Source organism: Aspergillus vadensis, assembly GCF_003184925.1.
Source record: "Aspergillus vadensis CBS 113365 unplaced genomic scaffold BO88scaffold_20, whole genome shotgun sequence".
NCBI classification, from domain to species: Eukaryota; Fungi; Ascomycota; class Eurotiomycetes; order Eurotiales; family Aspergillaceae; genus Aspergillus; species Aspergillus vadensis.
The window spans coordinates 602,142-623,686 of NW_020292058.1; the positions used below are offsets into that span (position 1 = coordinate 602,142).

Genomic DNA, 21,545 nt, shown 5'->3' on the forward strand with positions numbered 1-21,545 from the left:
AGATATAACCTTGACATAAAAGCCTTGGCTTGTTTTTTCCACCTTCCAGGATCGTGTCTTGATCGTTTTGTTCATCATTGAAGTTTGAAAGTCCTCTCCCTCAATACCACAAAGGCCTTTTGTTCGTTGAGAAAGAACGCCCACGACTAACCGAGATGTCCTCCACCTCCACTCTCATGTAAGCTGCAGCACGATTGCTAACTAACTTTGCTAGCGAGCTGATCAGATTCTTTACAGATCCGCAGTAGGGGTCGTGTGGAGATATGCCTGGTTTCTGGCGTTTCGTCCATTGGCCATACTTGTGCTGACGGGTGCAACCATATCCCTTCTTCGATCTGGTGTCTCACTTTGCAAGGATATTCCCTCTATGGCCTATGAGATGTAGGTATTTGCTTGACTAAGGATTGCGCTTTCAGCTAATTTTGATGCCCAGATTCATGTGGTTCACCTCCTGATGGGATGGGAAGAGGGATGTGTCAGTACCTGTATTACGTACTGGAGCGAAGGTATCTTGGCGTTGATGATTTGTCATTGTTGCATTGTGTGCCTTATGAAGCGATACTTGCATTGCATATGTACATTGTATTGTTTTCTCTGCCAGCATCTGCTGTTCAAACTATGTGTCATATTTATTGAAGTTCAGTGTTTGAAGGTAATTCATTCTGCTGTGTGCCCAAAATCAAGGACCTGTCATGTTGAGACTTGGAACATTCAATGTTGAAAGGTATCAAGCCCCGAAATTCTTTGAATATCAAGCGATTTCTAAATAGAAGTCCTATAGACCGATTTATTGATTGTATCACCACTGACAACAATGATTTGCATCGTGTGTGCCGGTTGAGGAGAACAGGGCAGGGAGAAGGCGACCGGAATTGACCGATAATTGGAGGGGTCACATGACGCAAGTGTATTTCCAAAAATGGATATTCCGACAAGGTCATCAAAGAAAGTACTGGATTGTTCAATGTTGTTGAAAGCATGGGATATTAAGTAACCGCGTGAACAATTCTCTAGCATATAGCACGGTTCACTGGGACCGAATTCAGCAGTCCGCCTGGAGATGACATACTAACTATCAGTCTAGCATAAACCTTCGATATCTCTCTAACCACATCACATTACCATGCAGATTAATAATTACTGCCATGCAATGAACCGGTCGCTGACGGCCAAAACTGGATTTGAAAGGAAGCATCCAAAACCAACCAATCAGATGCGATGACTTTCGAAGCAAAGCGGCCACAATTCCGACCAATCAACAACCCCCGGAACTGAATCCACTCAAATCTCAAAATTATGCCTGAGGCATCAGTACACCCCGCCATCCAATCCGAGCTAATATCACCGATACCGCACCACCATCAATCCAACAATAACAACACCACCACCACTATGGATAGCCTCAACTTCCCCACCGAAGACCGCACCTTCTTGGAACACCATCTCCCACCCAAAGATGGCAACCCGTCATCGTCATCGCTCCCCTTCACCACCCTCACCTTCGCCACATCCCTCGACTCACAATTAGCTCTGGCCCCGGGCACGCGGACCGTGCTGTCCGGCCCGCAATCCAAAGCTATGACGCACTATCTACGCTCGCGCCATGACGCTATTCTTATCGGCGTAGGCACCGCCGTGGCCGATAATCCCGGCCTGAACTGTCGATTGGCAGGGGTAGGCGGATACGGCTCCGAAGGTTTGGCGGGCCAACCCCGACCAATCATTATCGACCCCTCAGCCAGATGGGAGTTTACAGCGCAGTCAAAGATCTTTGAGCTAGCGAGGAATGGGCGCGGCAGGGCTCCGTTTATTGTTACGGCTGCGGAGACGGTGCCTTCTGCGGCTCAGAAGGAGGTTCTGGAGGGTCATGGGGGGAAGTTCATTGCGTTGCCGATGGGGGTGGGTTCGGATGGTGCGCATCGGATTGATTGGACTGCGTTGTTGGAGTGTCTTGTGCGGGAGGGACTAAAGAGTGTGATGATTGAAGGGGGTGGTTCAATCATCAACTCGTTGCTTGAGCCGGGATGTCAGTCGTTGGTTGATTCGGTGATTGTTACGATTGCTCCGACTTGGTTGGGCCAGGGGGGCGTGGTGGTTTCACCGAAGAGGAGGGTCGAGGGGGGTGTGATTGTTCCGGCTTCGAGGTTGACCGGCGTGAAGTGGTATCCGCTTGGGGAGGATGTGGTGCTTTGTGGGAGGATTAAGGGGTCTGAGTAGGGGTGGCTGGGTTCATCAAAATGCAGGTTTCTCCATTCAGTATAGAATAGATGGTTCATTCATGATGCTTTAGTGTTGTTCAGACTCAGCAGTTCTAGCTTCTTCACGGTATCCAGTAATTAGTACTATCCAGGCATTGAGGATATATCGCCGAACACAAAGTGTCTCCTCTAGTTGAAACACCGCTAAGAGGCTTTCTTTACTGGAAGGCCTCAAACCTCGAAGAACAGGTTTTTGGCAATCCTACATTACGAAAGAATGTTGTTAACGCAGATACCTAATGCCATAGTAAATGCTCATGATAGAAAAGGAAAGGAGAGCAACAAGCATATTATCTATGTAAGGTATGCGGCTCCTTGACGGCACTAACGACAGGAAAGCGGGAATGTATTTCCGGGTCAATTGAATGAACCTGCCGCTGGGTCCCGCATACTACATCTTTGACATATTGAATTTGAGGGCGCCTTTCTGAGTACGCCGAGGAGAGAGCGTCTTCAAGAATTTATTCTATCGGTCTCAGGGCAATGCATTCATGGCGCAGATTACGGTTGAGTAATGGTCACCTTTCTTATGACTTCATATCCTTACCAAAACCTCTTCGAGGGTGTCACCGGGGCTATGGTTGGTCATTGCTTTGACTGATGCACAGTTCTATCTTCTACACAATCCATGTCAGTCGTCCCTCTGTTACAGATGTATGAGTGGTGCTGCAATGGAGACAGATATGTTCCGTACCATCAGCCGTGATCTTTGCTTTGTGCCCAGTAATCATAGAAAATAACTTTGCGGCACATATCCTTACAAGAAAAGTTTATTGTCCGGCCCATTATAATGAAAGAGATTATAACTGTGAATGACTACCTTTTAGGCCCCATGTGACTGACCTACGTGGATTCTTCCTCTCAAGATCTTGCTTTCTTTTCGGAGTCTTCCACAGCGCACTTTTCAGTGATGAAGTTCTTATTACTGTGGCGTCTGGCCCAAAGAATACAGATTCTCACTTTACCAGCATGTGACGACTGAAGTACTCCACAAAATCAACAAGCCGTTTGTAAGGTTTCGGAACACGCCAGAAAATGTTGAAAAGCACCGGTTCGCAAAACGGCTCATTAGTAGGCTGGCTGGTACAGGATCAGATTTTACATCTTACTGGATGGTAAGCAGAATATCCTCAAACCTACTAATCTCGCAGAATAATGCTATAATCGGGGATTTTCCAAGATCCCAAGAGTATCACTGACAACACAGAATCATGGTACCTTTATAAGGTGCTGTGATCCTATAGATGATTGAGCACATCTTGATATATCGCCACATGCCCATAGACACCACAAAATCGGAAACGCAAGCATCAAATCGATCGCCACGATGTCTGACTTTCCTTTTATGGAAGATGTCTGGAATGAGACTTGCGAGTATCTCGAGACCGGAGACCTCAACAGCATTTGCTTGACATCCCGCACACTAAATCGTGTTGCCACTCGCTATCTCTATCGAAAGATTCAATGGGATTGGAATGGCAAGATGTCTCGATACCGAATCATGTCGCTGTGGACAACTCTTGTCCGAAATAAGGACACACGCAGCCGCCTGTGTGGCTTAATCCGAGAGGTGCACTTACTGGGGCGCAGTCCTCCCCAAAAGACTCAGATCATTGAGAGTCCTGGGATCCAAGGGTGCAGCCTTGACCTGACCCCTATCATTAAGAATGACAAGATGCCCTTTTACCAGGAAATAGACTATCTTCGATATACTGTGGGTTGTATCATTGAAAGCCCGAAGGACCGTTCAGATTGGCACAGGTCCATTGCAGCACGAAACGTGTACGCCATGGTGGCCCTCCTCCTACCTTTTCTCTATAATCTAAGGTCTCTCAAGCTCGATTACACCTTCCTCGTAAATGGCGGACTTCCTGGAATGATACTCGAGCGCCTTATCTCTGGTGAGAATATATATTCTGCAGAGTTGCAAAATAACTTTGACCACCTCAAAGAGATTGATTACGGAACTAACGCACTACAAAACAAACTCCCACATTTGCGTGACAAAACGCATGTTCCGAGTTGCTTTTCATCACAAGTGATCCCATTATTTCGGTTACAAAAGATCAAGCACCTCAAGGTCTGGCTACGTAGCCATCATAGTCTTCAGCTCGAGCGGGTTCCAGGTATTCAAACGGACTACACGGCACTTGAAACCCTTATCCTGGACCACGTTTCAGTAATGGACTGCGCGCTCTTCAAGATCTTACAAGGAATGAAAAGCCTTCGCACTCTTCACCTTGGTATGACCTACGAAGAGGAAGATTTTTGGCATCAGTCTGTACCCTCTTACAATGATGGAGAATACATTCTGGATGGACTGAAAGGATTGTATGGGTGTCTAGAGCACCTCTCAATCAGCCTCTCTAGCATACCAATAGGCCTGGAGATTACCAGTGACACCAACATATGGGGTCCTTTATTCAGATCTATGATGCCTGAATTCTTCCAGGGTTTTAATCGGCTCAAAACACTCGAATCACCGGTCCAGCTGCTTAATGGATTCCAGGATATAGAAGAGCCTTGTATAAATCGAGGTTTACCAGTAACACTGGAAAGGCTTGGCCTACGCTGGGACTTCCAATATGTGGGAAGGGCAGAGGGGTTGACCTCCAATACAGTGCCCGTTCTCCAGGATGTGGTGGCGGATTTCCTTCGGTTGTCGGACCGTCATCGGCGGGTGCCTCTATTGCAGGAAGTGATTATCCGTCTGTTCATCAGCGATGATGAGCCTGACATAACAGTAGAGGAATGTGACGACTTGATTGATGAATTCGACATGTATGTTGGAGTTCGCTTTGACCATATGCGACCAGGACTCTGGACGAACGGACCTTGATGGTTGATTATATGTCACTGGATGTAGGCTTTTGTTATCGTCTAAGAATTAACGCCAATGAAAGCCATATATACAGCCACCTCCCTAATCCTCCCTCCCGATACTTGATATTCAAATACGTCCTCTATACCAGGGATGCTGGGCGCGTTTTATTCTCCTGATTGTCGCCAGAATGGAAGACACATATTTCATCAAAAGTACATCTTTTCACAACATTTATATACTACACAAAACAAACAAGAATCAAGCCATCTACATACACCTACCAAACTCTCATCTTGATGCAACATTTTGTTCATGATTCATGATGCACCAATAATTCCCTCCTTTCATCAGACACTTCCAAAATGACTACACATCTATTAATTAGTGAGTAAAAGGATTGTTGGAATATGGAATCCCTGATAAATATCGTATATGTTTGGTCCTATCAGCAAGACTCATCGCATCATGAGACGTCCAAAGATCGACTTATCGCTGTCGACCCAGGATTATACTTTGAGCAAGGCAATCTCATTCATCTTCCCACTACAGTTATTCACCACCAGAATCCTTAGTAAACATCGAACTAAACTCAGAAACCCTGCAAATCACCACATCGCACATGCCTGCAGCCGCAGCCTTGTATCTCGCTCAGCCAGTCAGCATAGCCACATCATGCACTCCGAGTCACGCAAACACGAGACGAGGCGGAGTTATCCGCATGACTACGCCCATCAGCAGCCTCGTGCAACATAAACAAGGCTGAGGCTCTGCGCAATATGTTTTATAACGAACCCTATCTCTACTTAATTCACCGCGGCACAAGACATTTCACTTTCTACTTTATGCAAAGAACTAAAGACATATATATCATTCCAGCGTTAGACAAGGCATCTTCCGACTCATTGAACTGCACACTCCACATAAACAACCTCATCAATAACATAAATACCACCAACTATCTTCCAAAATCCCTGCAAAATCAAGACAATGTGCTTCACCGCATACTCTGACGAGGAGCCCGATTCCCCGTACCGTCCTCGACCTACAACCACTACTCGACCCGGTCAGGGAACATCCTGGTCCCGATATTCGAACACAACAAGGAGACGAGGCGGACGATACTATGGAGGACGCTATGTTTCTGGCGCAGCTTGTGGAGGAGGATTTGGGACAGCCTGTGGTGGTGGAGGCGGCGGAGGGGGAGGCTGCGGAGGAAGTGGAGGGGGAAGCTGAAGATGCGTCTTGATGATGTTATTCATTTTGCTTGGGTAGTTGTTCTTCTGTTCCGTTGGGCTACCGGAAAGATTTGGTAATTGGCTTGAGGGGGTAGATGTTTGACTAGATTGTTTTGAACATATTTAGGGTTAATTTGATTTGCCTGGGTATTGATATGGGATATAATCTATCTTTATTTCACGTTTTCTTTCAGTCTATACCAAGACATTAAATGGATGCATCATACGCTCTATAACAAAGCGACTCGGTTGAAACAATTATACGCGAGTAGTAATCATCGAGTAGTCAGTGTGCTTATGAGATATATGCTAGTGTATTTGGATCACAAATTTCACTGCAATGGACAACCGAGCAATTTGAGCTCGCTCGGAAATCGGAATCGAGGCACACCCTGGGAGCCTCATTAGCAACCACAACATAGTCAAAACCCCACTCACTACCTAGCAAAATTTCATTCCCAGAAAAGTCTCATTATTAAAGTAAACACGAGATCTCATCCTCTTATCTAAACCCCCCAATAAAGTACCCAAATGCATACAAACTCGGAAAGAAGCAACATCCGACAAATACCGCCGTTACCCGCGAAATATCCGTCAACACCCCCCCTGGCGCGCTTGTCAAACGCACATGATGCACGAGGAGCAATTTACCCGGACCCTGAATATATTAACTCATTCCTGGCGTATTATCAAGATCAATGAATGGCTTCCAATTGGACCAAAAGCGTAGATCAGACGCCCTTCCCTTGACACATCGGAACACCTTCGGAACCAATTCCGGCGCCCACCCCACCGGCCTCGGCTTATCGATAAAAGAATTCTAGATCCCGAAGTCTCCGCTGAATTTCATTCCAGTTCTCCCATTCCACTTCCTCAATTTACCCTTGGGTCAAGCCTGGGTCTCTCATATATATCCAATGGATCGCGAACAATTCCGGGAGGCCGCCCATTCGGCCATTGACGACAGTTAGTCTCTGTGCCCAGTTCCTGCACCCCGCACTTCTCCAATCCCCGCCCGCTTCACCACACAAACACACACATACACACACGGAGAGAGAGACACAGCTAACCACCCCCCGAAAACAACAGTAATTAACTACTTCGATGACCTTCCGAACCAGCGCGTCCTTCCCACCATCGAACCAGGCTACCTCCGCCCCTTAATTCCAACATCACCCCCCGAGAACCCCGAACCATGGAGCGCCATCCAATCGGACATTGAAACCAAGATTAAGCCGGGCATCACGCACTGGCAATCCCCCAACTTCATGGCCTTCTTCCCCGCCGGCGTCACCTATCCCAGTATCTTGGGTGAAATGTACAGCGCAGCCTTCACAGCCCCCGCATTCAACTGGCTCTGCTCCCCGGCGTGCACGGAACTCGAGACCATCGTGATGGACTGGCTCGCTCAGGCGCTTGCATTGCCGGAATGCTTCCTCAGCACGTCAGAAAACCGCGGAGGAGGTGTGATCCAGGTTACGGCGAGTGATACCGTCGCGACAATGATGATTGCTGCGAGGGAAAGGCGCGTGACTGAGATTGTGGTCAGTGAGGGGTTCAAGCCTGATACGGTGGAGTATGAGGATCGAATGATGGAGTTGAGGAGTCGGTTGGTAGCATTGGCTAGTAACCAGGCGCACAGCAGTACGGCGAAGGGGGCGTTGTTGGCAGGAACGAGGTTTAGGAGTGTCGAGGCGAGATTGGAGGATAACTTGGAGATGACTGGGGAGAGGTTGAGGGATGTTTTGGAGGGGTTGGATCGGAATAACCTGACGCCTTACTTCATTACCTTGGGTCTTGGTACGACGAATTCGTGTGCCGTTGATCGGTTCCGAGAGATCAAGGCTGTTCTGGCGGAGAAGGAGCATTGGAAGAGGATTTGGGTCCATATTGATGCTGCTTATGCGGGTGCGGCGCTGGTCGCGGATGAGTGGCAGTATCTGTCGAAGGAGTTCGCCGAAGGAGTCGACAGCTTCAATCTGAATATGCACAAGTGGCTGTTGGTTAACTTTGATGCTAGGTTTGTGCTTTCTCCATTCCTTTACGATGTTATAAGTTGCTAACTGGCATAGTTGCCTCTTCATTCGCAACCGCGAAGACCTCACTAACGCCCTTGACATCACCCCTGCCTACCTGCGCAACCACTACTCCGACTCCGGCAAGGTGACCGACTACCGTAACTGGAGCATGTCTCTGGGCCGTCGGTTCCGTGCCCTGAAGATCTGGTTTGTCATGCGCAGCTACGGCCTTACCGGCATGAAGGACTACATCCGCAAGTCTATCGGACTAGGAGAGACCTTTGCGAGTCTGGTCCGCAGTCGGGCTGATCTGTTTGATATTATCACAACTCCTGCCTTTGGGTTGACTGTGTTCCGAATCAAGAGCCCCAAGTCGGGAACAACAATGGTAGAAGCTGAGAATGGGGTTGTTGTTGCACAGCCGGATGAGGCTGCGAACGAGTTGACCAAGGAGGTGTATGAATTGGTTAACTCTCGGGGAGAGATCTTCATCACTTCGACCGTTATCTGTAAGGTTTATGCTATTCGGGTTGTGAGTACGAACCCAGCGGCCGAGGAGAAGTATGTTAGGAGGGCGTTCGAGATTTTGGTGGAGACGGCGGAGGAGGTTATCAAAAGGGGGTAGGTGTTAGATACCATTTTTGGATGTTGTGATTGCCTGTAGATATGATATATGATATTGCATTCAGATAGTACTTTATGGGTCGCATGTGGCATAGCTCTCCCAGAACAATGGCCTTGGATAATTGGCAGTGAATTCAGATATCACCAGACATTAGAGAAAGTACCAAGCTAAAATCAACAAAGCAACATTCACGTATGGTGAAAGTCAAACAACTCACATTAAGCGGATAAACCCATCCTTATCCATACGACAAAGAGTGAATAAATTCTATATTTCAAAGCATTGTTAACCTACAATGTACAAAGAAAACACACTAGATATCAGTGAAGATGTTATTGAGGTAGAAGTGAGGTCTTGATAAAACAGCCGTATTACCAAATCAAGCCTGACCACCAGTTATTTCAGTAAAAGTGAAGCTGACAATCCACTCTAATGATCAGTGACCATGACTGAGACAAACTTGGCAGGAACAAAATATCTCCATCCTCAATCACTTCATCATCCCGGGGTTGTTCGTCCTTTGGCACATCACCAAGCCCAAGCTTCTTCGATTCCAGACCTCTTCTACCTTCTTGATTAGCGCGTCCAGAATATCTGGCCAAGATGTTGGCTTGGTGATTTGCTGAACATGCTCATATATGATATTCCCAATGTAATATACGTTGTGAGAGGTGATAATGTGGAGAGGCTCTCCGGTCTCCAGGGTTGTTACCTGGACAGGAAACACATCTTTGAGGCCATGGCATCTGGCGAATTCCAAGTGGGACTTCAGTAGTCTAGATTGAACATCAATCAATATGCTTTGCCGGGCGAGGCTTGGCTGTACATTATCTCGACTTCCGGGGAGCTCCATCTCCTTGACTTCGAGAGAAACTCGCTCGTAAAAGGGGTTGGCGGAGTTTCGGATTGGCATGTCTATTATGGCGGTAACCGTGTCTGAGAGAACTGTTTTCTGGAAATTCAGATAGATTCAGCAAATGAACCAACAGTATAAAGAAAGGCACCGTTCAGTGGAGGGGAACTGCAGATGAAGTCTCGGCCAAGTAGACACGCCATCTAGTTATGCAAATGGTGCGAGGGTAGGACCCGGCAGAGTCAGCCATTAGTTTCTTAGATGTAGGATTATGATGACTGTCAAATCCCCTGCCAATTCTTACGATATAAAGAAGTACATCAAGCTAAACATTGAACTTCACTCGTGACAAAGACATATGCTTTCCACAACGCAGAGAAACCGCGAATGGCCGCCCACCCACGCAAGAAAGACCATATAATGATAAAGTCATTGTAAATCAGTGACAAAGCCACACTATGCATGCAATGGAAGATCCCACTGCAGACCGTACATTACATCGAAGGACTACCGTTCTTCTCAAAAGGAAACAATGCACCAACCACAATCTCTCAAAGACATCCGCAGATCATATAAGTACTTATCACCTCTTCAGAAACCCAGTCTTGGTCAACACGTTTCATCTATCACCCCCTATTCTTCCTTGCCTTTGTAATGCGCACAGCCAGAGAAGGCAAACCCCATGCCATGCATTACCAGTACTATAGAGTAGCAAACCAACATGGATGTCTCCGAATCATGTTCCCCTGAACGAAAGATAAATAGGTGTACATGTACCGCTTGAACAGGGGGATGTATCGACTACCAGCCCTAGTTCCATCACCTGTCACTGCCAGCATCGCTATATAGACGTCATTTGTCAACACACGCAAAATTTGAGAGAAAAAAACCCCATTTGTCGTTTGACTATTCAAGATGCACCACGTCGAAGAACCAATTGCTCAGATGGAGGACTTCAACATGCTCAGTGATACTGATATGGATATGGTTGATGGGTTGGTGCCAAATTCTGCCGCCTGTGGCTTCATCCCTACCTCCAACCCCGCTGATTTTAAGGAGAATATACCTCCTCCAGCAGAGGATGAAGGCACCATCGACGACGATGCTACCGATGTGGCTACCGAGGTAGCTACCGAGGTTGATCTCAACGAAGTCATGGAGGACTTGGACATCGATCATGACTATGAGGCGTCCGAGAGTGGGGATGATAGAGAGTACAGTGAGGAGGATATGGACCTTGCGGATGGTGATAGTGAGCAAGGTGTCGACAGCGACTGGGGGGATGATGGAGAACGGAGAGAAGATGAAGAAGATGAAGAAGACTACGATCCTGAAAATGCGCCCATCAAGAAATCCAGTGTTGATCGCATCGAAGACACCTTCGATCATCTGTATGAGAATGACGCACATCTATCATCTCATCATGATGAGGATGATAGCATGAAAGATCTGGTCTATGGGGATACCGAAAGCGATGACTCTGGATCAGATGAGTCTGATGATGGAGACATGGAGGATATCTCAACCGACGACCAGGATGAACCTGTCTGTTGTATCTGCTCGAAAATGGATATGTCAGACGATGACGATGAGAGTGAATCTGAGGATGATTCTGAGGATGATCCTGAGGATGATTCTGAATACGACGATGAACACGTCCACGACGAGGATGACGCTGTGTGCTTCCCTGGATGCGACTATCTAGGATGGACCAATTATGTGGAAGGGCGCAAGAAGAAGCAGGGGATTATTCATGATCTGCGCCCGTACTCAAAAGATCCAACGGCGAAACTAGATGTGTTGATTAAAATCACAACTTACTGTCCACCTACCCTAATTCGCGTCCCCGTGAAGCCACTAGTCCTTTCATCCAGGGTCTTCGCCGAAATCTTCGGATATCAAGAAACCGACGACGCACAGCCTAACAACCAGGCTCGCTGGGACGAGGATGAGCTTGTCTGGGTGAAAGATCTGTCATACGATTGGCCCAATCCCGCAGCTATGCTATGGGTTCTGCAAACCCTGAACAGGGGATGGATCGATTGGTGGAAACCTGTTGAGCTTGTGTTTCTCAAGGACATCGCTGTTATTGTGGATAGATTCGAGCTACGAGATGCCATGAAGCCCTTTTCGGCTGCCTGGCTGGAAAACACCTGTGTGAGACCAGAAAGATATGTGCCCTCACACAAAGAGCTAGTGGACTGGGTGTTGTTCATTACTTGGGTATTTCAGTCTGGATCCGGACGGGATTTCCGATATGCTACGCGTGGTGTGATTATGGATTACACGTTCAAGTCCAAGCCAAAAGACGGACTTCTGCCCAGGGATATGTATGAAGCTATTTACCAAGCTCGATCGGAGCTGTATCAGAGCTTTGAGGAAATTATCCGGAAATACTTGAGTTTCACGCTTGAGAACGAGCAGAAGAGTTATCGGACTCCCTGTGAGCATCAATCATTGCATCCTTGGCTACTAATCTTTACGGCCGTGGAAAATCCAAGCGCGCACAAGGTGTCGCTGAGTCATGTTCATCAGAAGATGAAATCGCTGATGTTCAACACCCCCAAACCTGAGACTTTATACTGTGCGTGGTGTGAGGGGACATGGAGAACCCTACAAGCCTGCGAAGATGAGATGCGACGGACACTGGGGATCGACTGTGATGGGAATCAGGTACAAGAGTCCGACAAATGCGAGGGTACGTGTTTGCATCTGCCGCAGTTCAACTTCGAGCGATGGTCCTGGCCTAGTCCAGACTGGGTGGGATGCAGGGCTGATACAAAGCCGTGCACGAAGATCGATGGGTTTGACGCAAGTCGTGAAAAGGATGAAGACAGCATAGTGTATTTTTAGAAGGCGCCTTTCGCTGTGCCATACACGGGAATGGTCTCTAGGTTCAATCCACTCGGGGAATTTCCCCGCACTTACGCCATGACTGCATTATTAATGCAACTGTATCACATCAGCAATAACTAGTATATATCTCTCTTTTTTGCTCACTCTTTCTACTTGTTTCTTCAATACACAAGCACTAGTGCAACTCATCTTCCCCTCCACCATAACCATGCCCCTCGCTAGAGCAACCTTCAACGACATCGTCCTCGCCGAATCTCCCACCTGGGAGACCGTCGAAGGGAACATCTATGTAAGCCCCCAAACCACATAGCCTAGATACCCAAACCGACTTAACACATTATTCAGTTCCCACCCACAGCAATTAAAGATAAATCACTCTTCGTCCCGATCGACAAAGTGACATATTGTCCGTGGAAAGGAGATGCATCCTATTACTCTCTCGTGATTGGGCGTGAGGATCTCTCTCCACCTCTTCTTTGATTCAAACTCCTCGCTGGGGAGACAGAGTGATTGTATCGTTGTTAACAGTTTGATATCTAGCTACGTCAATCCCTGGTGCAGCGTGGTATTATCCCAGCCCATATGACGCTGCAAGCAATATCAAGGACCATGTAGCGTTTTGTATGTTTGACCTATTAATTGTTTCCAGGCTAGGTGAAGTTGTGAAGTCAGCTAACAGCGCATGGATTCAGACACGACAGAGGGTATCAAAGTGACCGTGGATTGAAAGCATAGTTGAGCTTGATGAATGGCATGTTTGTAGTAAGCATGGATGATTGATACAGAAGTACTAGTTTGATATAACATCCACATTTAATACTCGAGTAAATCTATCCTAGTACGAAAGAAACAGGCACTCGTCACTCACTACTCCCCTCCTTCACAAGGCCATACTTCTTCTTCAAAAAAATGAATGGCGGCCTCCGCCAACTTTCCAATCTTCCCAATCTTCGCAATCTCCACCATGTTAATATCCCAGTTCGAGATCGCCTCGCAACCCGCGCTGGATTTCCACCGCCATAAGGGAGTCAATCGGCATCTCTACAATACCCTCCGCGGACGTCTCAGCAGCCCGCGGCATATGTCGTGCCAGGTGCTTGCTCAATTCGTAAGTCAGATTGTTCTCCACATCGGGCTCAAGGAGCATGGCCGGGTTCTGCTCGATCCGCCGCAGGAGCTCTTTGAAGGCTGCCCCACCAGCAGTTGTGCTTCGTCCTTCCTTCACCTCGATATCGGTATAGAGGGAGAATCGCGGGTCGGAATGCGGCCACACTGTCCGGACAGTAGGGTCGCTTGTGAGGCGTGTGTTTCCAAGGCCGACAATACAGGCGTCTGACGTTATCCCCAGCGAGGTGGTGGACCGCTTCGTGGAGCTCTTGGAACATAAGTATGGGTGCTGCGCTGTGGATAATAACAGTCACTTCCTGCTGTAGTCTATCTCGATCGGCTTTCCTCTCAATCCCAGGTGTGGCTCGGTGGTATCGCCGATGAGGCAGAGCACTTTGCCGGAGTCGAAAATCTCTTTCACCCGTTTCATCGATGCTCCCATTTGTCCATGGCATGTACAAAAGAGCGGCGACACAGTACGTAGTTCTTTTTCGTGGGCAACTGCACCGCCAATTTGTATAGGATACATCCTCCAAAGTTGCCAGTGGCTCCGGTCAGGAAGACCACTTGATCGTGATCCATGGTTGTCCTGAATTGTCAGGGTATCAGAAGGCAACGCTGCCTATATGGTCCCTGGAGGGAAGGAGAATTGTCGCTTTCCGATGGGGTCAGACAAGAGACGGATGATCTGGCTGAAACGTAGGGAATAACCCATGACGGACAGTGGTAGAGCCATGTCCAAACAAACCGTTCGGGATATATTTTCGCAGTGATCATTAGGGTATGGTGGTGGGTGGGCACGAGATCCAGGGCAGGTATTTGCGAAGAATCAGCCAGGCGTCTATATACAATCGAGATGCCAAGGACTTCAAGTAGCGGTCTGCAAAGTTGTAACCTTTGATGACGGCGTATAATTGTGTAAATGCAAACATTGCTTGCATGCTAGAACAAAGCCAAATGACAGGAGATCCTCTGGAGTATTACTGAGACTGTCTGGAATTGACCAGATCATCCCCGAGATAGCTCTGGGTCTGTCAGCTCATTCAATAGTTCCGTCCAGTCTGCAGTGTCCAGGGCTAGGTCGTTTCCTGTCTCAAGCATCTCGGTCCAGATGTCCTCCAATTGTCTCTCTTGGGGAATATTTTCACCAGTGATAGCTGGAGGATGTGGCGGGGCATTGCTTAATTCGGTTCCGAGAGGTTGGGTGTAAGCCTGTGTGTGACCCGGCTGATAACGCGCTGCGTCATTCCCACGTGGAACAACAGGGGGGTTCTCGTCACTCCGTTGCAACTTTCCAGTCCTCCAATGCTTTTGTAGTACACCCATCATGGCATTTATTCCTTCCCTGACCAGAGCAGACGACTCTTGTGCCTTGCTCAGCATGCGGCAGGCATCTAGCACTTCTTCTTTTCGTTTCTCGGCTAGTATATCGTCCCAGTTGAAGCACACGTCCAGTAATAGTATCACGGCGGCAGCGAATACATGATGCATGACTGACCAGACGACAGAGTTTGGCGGAGTATAGTTTGGTTCGTTTCCATCCATGATCCTCTTAATCTCCAGTACCTTTCGGGCAGATTGTAGACAAATAACGTGAGAATATGAGTATGCTGGTTCACGGGCCCCTCTAATGAAGAAGTCACGATGTAGGCGGCACAGGCGTGAGAAGAAGCCCTGTTGCAGGAGACAGCCTTGCCAGGCAATGGTCGGGCGCTCCTCGTAGAGTGAAGCGAAACGTCGTCTGGACGATGGATCCAGGCGGAAGAAATCCGGGATTTCCGCCACAGCTTGATGGAACTTTCGATCTAGCTCGAGAACTTTTTCGTACTGTGGTTCCAAGCCATGCAGGTGCTCGTAGGATGTTGCATCAACTACCTCCCGGCTGACAGACGCTAGTTTCAGACGTTGGAGGAAGAAGGACATGTCTGTTGGTGTGGAACTTGGCAGTGATACCATGTCGTGGTACATGGCATTGTCATCTATGTTCAATGGCTGGTTCACGTTCATGTGGCATGGCTGGATAAGATACGTCCACTCTTGAGGACCAGGTAGGAAGCCCAGTAGCCTGCAATCTTTATTGAGCAATTGGCATTCATAGAGCTTTGGATAGTTCTTACCAGTCAAACGACGTCAGATCCCACCATATCCGTCTCTTCAGTTCCAGATCTATGGAATTGTAATCAACTCCCTCTCTCTCATTCCGAAACCGTGGAGAGTCAATACAATGAAGCATAAGACTCTTTGCTTGGCTGACGATAGCACCGTGCACAAAGAGACCGCTCACAGACGGTGGAATGTTCCAGTTGGAGACATTATGCATGACTACCATGGTGGCCTGCAAGCCCACGAGCGTCGGAGACAGGGAGTAATGGCCCTGAATCAACGCGGCACCAGTAAGAAAGGCAAACTCTCGGCTTCGATCTCCTACATCAGAAGATGCCACCACACTTTGCTGCAGACATAGAGAGCTGGCTAGGATGCCGAAAAGCAGCGCCAAGTGGCTGAGGTCTACGGGCTCACCCCTTTCGATGCAACAGTAGATCCCATCTATTTGGTCCTCCACGCGCTTAGGGACAAGTATATGGTAGAGATAGTCGACGTAGCGATGATAATATTGAAAGAGATCCAAAGCCTCCGATTTTGCGGGGATAAAGTCAATCAAGTTGATCGACGCCGGATTCTCGTTGATGGCGGACCGATTCATGTATGGCATTGATAGCAGGGGTCTTGCTGGCCCTGCCTTCTCATTGACGCTCAAGTTGTGCCCTCTTACCGAATCGTCTAGTTCATCTCGAAACCATTTTGGGGTTGCTGTCGGCACCCGGTCAGCCATGTGGATGTTCTCTAGCCAGTCCGCTGTGAGTAGCGACTCCCGATTACTTGGCTGCAATGGAGCATCAGTAGGTCCGGTAGAAGCATTTTCGGCTCCCGGGGGCACACTTGTGCTACTCGCAGGAGGCGTCCGCATTGCGCCAGCCGGTGATGGGTTGGGAACCCTTGCGGCCTCTGGTCTCCCATAAATGCACGCCAATCGGCGCGCGGAGCAACTGCTGCATGGCTGCTGACGATCGCATTTAATTTTCTTGTGCCGACAAGAGTCGCAAGACACGGGGTCCTGCCTGGGAGCGCGTCTGGAGGTATGCGGCAGATGTAATGCAGCCTTGCGCTTCATGATGAGATGCTGAGTTGATAACTTGCCCGGAGGCGATTTATTGGGCAGGTCACGTGATTGTCAGCATCCGCTTCAGCAAACAGTCATTTCACTTCTGCACTACAATGTTGTAGAGAGCAATGTTCTGTGATGCTGAAAGAATTGTTGTCGGTTGTTTCTTGCGGTGGTGTGGAGTGGTTGAACTTGATGGCTAACCGCCGCCGCCCGGAAGCTCCGCGGACAGTCCGAGCCTCCATCAAGCTTCGTACATACTTACATACTATCACAACACCATGAACCATGTCCCCGGAGGCTCCGGGGCTTACAACTTCGATATGTACTACTTGTCACTGTATACAAATGATATATATGCGCTCAAAGGCTCTGGCTTCAAACATGTTCCATCAACCCAAAATAACATTGAGCCTCACTAGACACTATATCTTCAGCTTCACCTTGTCAAACCTAACTAGCAACCATGGCTCACCCTAACGATGCCCCTTCCACCAAAACACCCTCCGAATACACGTACCTCCCCCATACCCCCAACAAAAAGCACATCACTAACTACCACCAGACCCCTCGCAATAATGACCCTCCTCGGCTCATTCTGCGGCATGTTCTGCACCGTCGGCTTCGTAAACTCCTTCGGCCTCTTCCTCGAGTACTACAAAAAAGACCAACTCTCCAACCAACCCGAATCAACCATCGCATGGATAGCCTCAATCGACATATTCTTCATCTTCGGGGTGTCTGTCGTATCTGGCCCTCTCCTGGACACACTCGGGCCACGAGTGCGTATCCGCCCCATGCATATCCACACTATACTGACTAGTAAACGATGCAGCTCCTCCTCTGCATCGGCTCCCTCGGAACCATCTTCTCCATAATGATGACCTCCCTCTGCAAGCAACTCTACCAATTCATCCTCGCCCAAGGCATCCTCCTTGGCATCTCCCTATCCCTACTCACCTGCCCCATGATCGCCCTCGTCGGCCAACACATCAAGACCAAGCGCGGCGCAGCAGTCGGCATTGTGATCGGGGGATCCTCCCTCGGCGGCGTCCTCTGGCCGATCATCGTTAATGAACTACTCAAGAAACCCAACATCGGGTTCGGATGGACTATGCGCATCGTGGGATTCATCATGTTGCCGCTACTCACAGTGACTTGTTTTTGTTGTAGACCTGCTTCACCTCCTTCACCGTCACCATCCCAACAACCACAGGCGCACCCAGAACCAGAATCAGAGAAACCTTCCCCTGCACCCCAACCTCAAAAAGAAGCAGAACCACCCCTCCTCAAAAACCCAACCCTCCACCTAACCTGCCTCTCCTTCTTCATCATCTACTTCGGGATGTTCTCGCCCTTCTTCTACGTCTCCAGCTACGGCGTAGCAAAGGGCTTTTCCTCCTCGTTGTCATTCTACTCAATCTCAATGCTGAACGGCGCGTCCCTGTTCGGGAGGATCATCGGCGGCATACTAGCTGACAAGTACGGACGGTTTAATGTCTGTATCGTGTTTACGATCCTCTCCGGGGTGGTTTGTCTCTGTTGGACGAAGGCGACGAGTGTGGCTGGGTTGGTGGTGTTTGCGGTGGCGTATGGGTTTGCTTCGGGGGTGAGTATATCCCTTTCCCCTTCTTCTCTTTTCTATTCCCGAGGGGTGGATGATGAAAGCTAATGATGGATGTGTATAGGCTATCCTTTCCCTCCAACAAGCATGTGCATTGCAGCTTGCTACGCCGAAGACGGTGGGGTTGGCGGTGGGGGTTGTTATGGGGGCTACGGCTTTGAGGTATGATCTATTTCATGTGTGGTTTGTGTTCGTTGTGATGGTGTTGCTTTGCTAACGGTATCTGGGATGGGATATAGTGCTATGGCTGGAATACCTATCTCTGGAGCGCTGGTGCAAAAGTATGGGTTTCTTGCGCTGTCGGTATACGCTGGGCTGAGTCTGTTGGTGGGTGGGGTGTTGTTGGTTGTGGCGAGGGGGAAGCAGAGGTTGGAATTCTGGGTTGTTGTTTGAGTTCTTATATACTGGGGGTGTTGAGTGGCTGATGGGATGTTGTGTGGTTCAGTTGTTGGTATGGTATGTTCAGTAGGATACAGGGTAATGGCTGTTTTATAGATTTCCTTCATCTTCAGCTTCGCCGATGCTGTATTAGTGCTAGCTATAGTCCTCCTCTAATAACCAGATATCTCCACTCATCTGCTACACCTAACATCCCCTAGGGAGAAGTGTACTCCCCCTCCGCATCCGACTTAAACCACCACCACTATAACCCGCTCCCTGCCCCAATCCTCTCTTCGCAAACCCCCTCCATATCTCGCATCGATTCTTCCCCCCAGTCAACACAATATCTGCGTCGAGAATGGCATCTCTCGCTTGCACGAAGTTCGGATTACATGGTTGTCTTCATTCAATCATTAGTCACGATCCGACGGACACCCCGAAGGTGATAAAAAAGCTATTCTGTGGACCACTTACAGCGCCATCCCATCCACCACCAACTTCATCATCAAGTACTTTCCATCTGTCGGCACCCCGTTCCTGAACACCGGTCTGGGACCATCATTCTTCCCGTACTTATCAATGAGATTCCACATCACCTCGTACAGCATAGTCGCCCAGACAGTTCCGATAGCGTGCACACCATTCATGGTATTCACGCTCGTGTAGTTCAGAGTGTTCTCGGCAAATGAAGTAGAATAGGGATAGTCGCGGACGCCGCGTTTATCGTTATCCGCCCAGGCGCCCATAGTGTAAGACGTCCTGCGTGTATCGTTGGGCTTGATTCGAATGGCCGTGGCCATAAAGTCGCCCCAGCCTTCGCCCATACCGCCTGATTCGAGGGTATTGAGGCATCCGGCGTTATGGGAGCCACCGGTGAGGCGGTTCGATACTGAGAGGATAGAAGACTGAGTGATTTAGTCAATAGGTAAGGGGAGAGGGGGGTTTACCACCGTGAGTGTATTCGTGGATTACGATTCCCTCGTCGAAACTTCCATCACGCGACGGAGTGGATTCGATCCAGATGTACATGCGCATACGACCCGGGATGCCGTCGGGGGGAGTGGCAAAGTTTGCGTTGCTGTATCCGGAGCCGTCTTGGGCGTTGAGGATCACGTAGTCTTTGTCGCGGCCGCCGTGGATGCTGTTGTTCCATTGGAAGTTGCCGGCGGGTTCGGTGAAGCCTAGTGTGTAGAGGAGGTCGTGGTAGGTGTTTGCTGTGTAGAAGAGCTGGACGATGGAGGCGTTGATGTATGATCGGGGTGGGGACATGTTGGGGGAGTAGGGATATTGGAAGTTCAAGTCGGGGTTGGATGGGCGTAGGTTGTAGAGATAGGAGCCACCGCCGGTGGGATTCCAGTGCGCGATGGCGTTGTTGCCTTTCGTTGTGGTGTAGTTGTTTTGTCCGTCGCTGATCCAGGTGTATTCGGATGCGGATAGGTCCCAGGGGTTGAGGAGGATGGTGCGATGTCCTTCTGTTGGATCGTTGGTGCCCCAAGGACTGTTTCTTAGCTTCGTTATGTGGTTTGTAGGGCCACTTACTAGACTTGGTATGTCGCGTCTGCCACGTAGTCGACTACGCCATGGATAGCGGTGGTCTCTGCATCAATGTAGGTCAGTAGCCAGTGCTCGTACATGTCTGTTTCTATCCTCCATGTGAGTGCCAGTGTCCGATCTGGCTTGACGAGGTAGACTAGTTTGGCTTTGGGGTTAGAAAGCACTCCCGCTGCCTGTCTGAAGATGTACTCGTTTTGTCCATTAGCAGCTTCTGCAGAAACATTGTCAATGGTGAGTGGAAGCTGTAAAGCATCTCTTGCTCCCCTTAGAGCAGCCACGGGACTCAGGATGTTAGGATTGTCCAGGTAGCTGCTCGGCAACGCGCCTGTGAAGAATGAATGTCCGAAAGATAAAAGCTGTCCGTCTCTTCCAATCTGTAGCAGTGAGCTTTTCTCTACCAGAGTGAGCGGGGAGCATACATTAACATTAAAGTCCGCATTGTCAATGTCAATATCATGGGTCGTTTGGCGAAAGTATACATGCGCCACGCCATTGTCACCGACATAGTGGTCATCGACGAGACGGAAGCTTGCTCCAGGAACAATGTTTTGAACCAGTCGAGCTGCTGTATTGGTATAGTGTTCATCGGCGGACACTGTTACTGATCGGTTTGCGTTCACATTGATTGAGTTGACATATTCTGCGTTAGAGGTCAAGCGGAGGACGTTCAGATCCACGGATGCTGAAGTTGAGGCCGTAGGATATGCCAGAATGGCCAAAGGCAATGCCCCTATGCTGCATATTAGGCGCAGTCCATGCATGTTGGCTAATGGGTGGGTGGAATGAAAGATGGTTTAGGATTATTGATAGACTAGAACTTGGTTTATATATACTGCCAGTTTGCTCAGCTATAAGAGCAGTCAGTACAGCCACAGCTACCCCTATCCTTCCCATTCCCCATAGAATCCCCTATGAAGGAAAGCTACTGTCCGACGTTGCATGACTGTCCAACAATGGCGATGTACAACCTCTCCCCCTCCGATATCATTGGCCTACCGATGACTGACCCCCCGGGTTGTCTCACAAGCTAGCTTGCAGAGTGGTAAG

At 48.9% G+C, this 21,545-nt stretch overlaps 10 protein-coding genes across 10 annotated transcripts; 7 read left to right on the forward strand and 3 right to left on the reverse strand.

Moving 5' to 3' along the window:
* The first annotated feature begins 52 nt into the window (after positions 1 to 52).
* On the forward strand, positions 53 to 724 carry BO88DRAFT_406700 (uncharacterized protein). The gene is made up of 3 exons (XM_025707220.1): positions 53 to 178; positions 238 to 381; positions 434 to 724. The coding sequence occupies exons 1-3, from the start codon at positions 156 to 158 to the stop codon at positions 453 to 455; spliced, it is 189 nt and encodes a 62-aa protein (XP_025560475.1). The 5' UTR covers positions 53 to 155; the 3' UTR covers positions 456 to 724.
* Positions 725 to 1,356: 632 nt separating this feature from the next.
* BO88DRAFT_392989 (RibD family protein) lies at positions 1,357 to 2,217 on the forward strand (the record flags this gene model as incomplete). The annotated part of the gene is made up of 1 exon (XM_025705087.1): positions 1,357 to 2,217. Exon 1 carries the CDS (start codon positions 1,393 to 1,395, stop codon positions 2,215 to 2,217), a length of 825 nt encoding a protein of 274 aa, XP_025560476.1. The 5' UTR covers positions 1,357 to 1,392.
* Positions 2,218 to 3,585: 1,368 nt separating this feature from the next.
* On the forward strand, positions 3,586 to 6,472 carry BO88DRAFT_392993 (uncharacterized protein; the record flags this gene model as incomplete). The annotated part of the gene is made up of 2 exons (XM_025705088.1): positions 3,586 to 5,039; positions 6,151 to 6,472. The coding sequence occupies 2 exons, from the start codon at positions 3,586 to 3,588 to the stop codon at positions 6,326 to 6,328; spliced, it is 1,632 nt and encodes a 543-aa protein (XP_025560477.1). The 3' UTR covers positions 6,329 to 6,472.
* Positions 6,473 to 7,188: 716 nt separating this feature from the next.
* BO88DRAFT_406703 (putative aromatic-L-amino-acid decarboxylase) lies at positions 7,189 to 8,994 on the forward strand. The gene is made up of 3 exons (XM_025707221.1): positions 7,189 to 7,283; positions 7,407 to 8,337; positions 8,390 to 8,994. Exons 1-3 carry the CDS (start codon positions 7,235 to 7,237, stop codon positions 8,958 to 8,960), a joined length of 1,551 nt encoding a protein of 516 aa, XP_025560478.1. The 5' UTR covers positions 7,189 to 7,234; the 3' UTR covers positions 8,961 to 8,994.
* A 1,734-nt stretch (positions 8,995 to 10,728) lies between these two features.
* On the forward strand, positions 10,729 to 12,666 carry BO88DRAFT_469173 (uncharacterized protein; the record flags this gene model as incomplete). The annotated part of the gene is made up of 1 exon (XM_025711609.1): positions 10,729 to 12,666. One exon carries the CDS (start codon positions 10,729 to 10,731, stop codon positions 12,664 to 12,666), a length of 1,938 nt encoding a protein of 645 aa, XP_025560479.1.
* A 149-nt stretch (positions 12,667 to 12,815) lies between these two features.
* BO88DRAFT_489801 (DUF427 domain-containing protein) lies at positions 12,816 to 13,396 on the forward strand (the record flags this gene model as incomplete). The annotated part of the gene is made up of 4 exons (XM_025712733.1): positions 12,816 to 12,958; positions 13,015 to 13,120; positions 13,210 to 13,290; positions 13,362 to 13,396. The coding sequence occupies exons 1-4, from the start codon at positions 12,878 to 12,880 to the stop codon at positions 13,394 to 13,396; spliced, it is 303 nt and encodes a 100-aa protein (XP_025560480.1). The 5' UTR covers positions 12,816 to 12,877.
* Positions 13,397 to 13,511: 115 nt separating this feature from the next.
* BO88DRAFT_489802 (uncharacterized protein) lies at positions 13,512 to 14,358 on the reverse strand (the record flags this gene model as incomplete). Its single annotated transcript, XM_025712734.1, has 2 exons — positions 13,512 to 14,044; positions 14,236 to 14,358. 2 exons carry the CDS (start codon positions 14,356 to 14,358, stop codon positions 13,637 to 13,639), a joined length of 531 nt encoding a protein of 176 aa, XP_025560481.1. The 3' UTR covers positions 13,512 to 13,636.
* A 426-nt stretch (positions 14,359 to 14,784) lies between these two features.
* Positions 14,785 to 16,948, reverse strand: BO88DRAFT_345763 (C6 zinc finger domain protein; the record flags this gene model as incomplete). The annotated part of the gene is made up of 3 exons (XM_025703312.1): positions 14,785 to 15,841; positions 15,894 to 15,942; positions 16,039 to 16,948. The coding sequence occupies 3 exons, from the start codon at positions 16,946 to 16,948 to the stop codon at positions 14,785 to 14,787; spliced, it is 2,016 nt and encodes a 671-aa protein (XP_025560482.1).
* A 457-nt stretch (positions 16,949 to 17,405) lies between these two features.
* Positions 17,406 to 18,956, forward strand: BO88DRAFT_469174 (putative MFS monocarboxylate transporter; the record flags this gene model as incomplete). Its single annotated transcript, XM_025711610.1, has 5 exons — positions 17,406 to 17,455; positions 17,505 to 17,721; positions 17,775 to 18,548; positions 18,628 to 18,725; positions 18,803 to 18,956. The coding sequence occupies 5 exons, from the start codon at positions 17,406 to 17,408 to the stop codon at positions 18,954 to 18,956; spliced, it is 1,293 nt and encodes a 430-aa protein (XP_025560483.1).
* Positions 18,957 to 19,414: 458 nt separating this feature from the next.
* On the reverse strand, positions 19,415 to 21,259 carry BO88DRAFT_469178 (extracellular metalloproteinase; the record flags this gene model as incomplete). Its single annotated transcript, XM_025711611.1, has 3 exons — positions 19,415 to 19,833; positions 19,892 to 20,442; positions 20,484 to 21,259. The coding sequence occupies 3 exons, from the start codon at positions 21,257 to 21,259 to the stop codon at positions 19,415 to 19,417; spliced, it is 1,746 nt and encodes a 581-aa protein (XP_025560484.1).
* Positions 21,260 to 21,545: the final 286 nt, after the last annotated feature.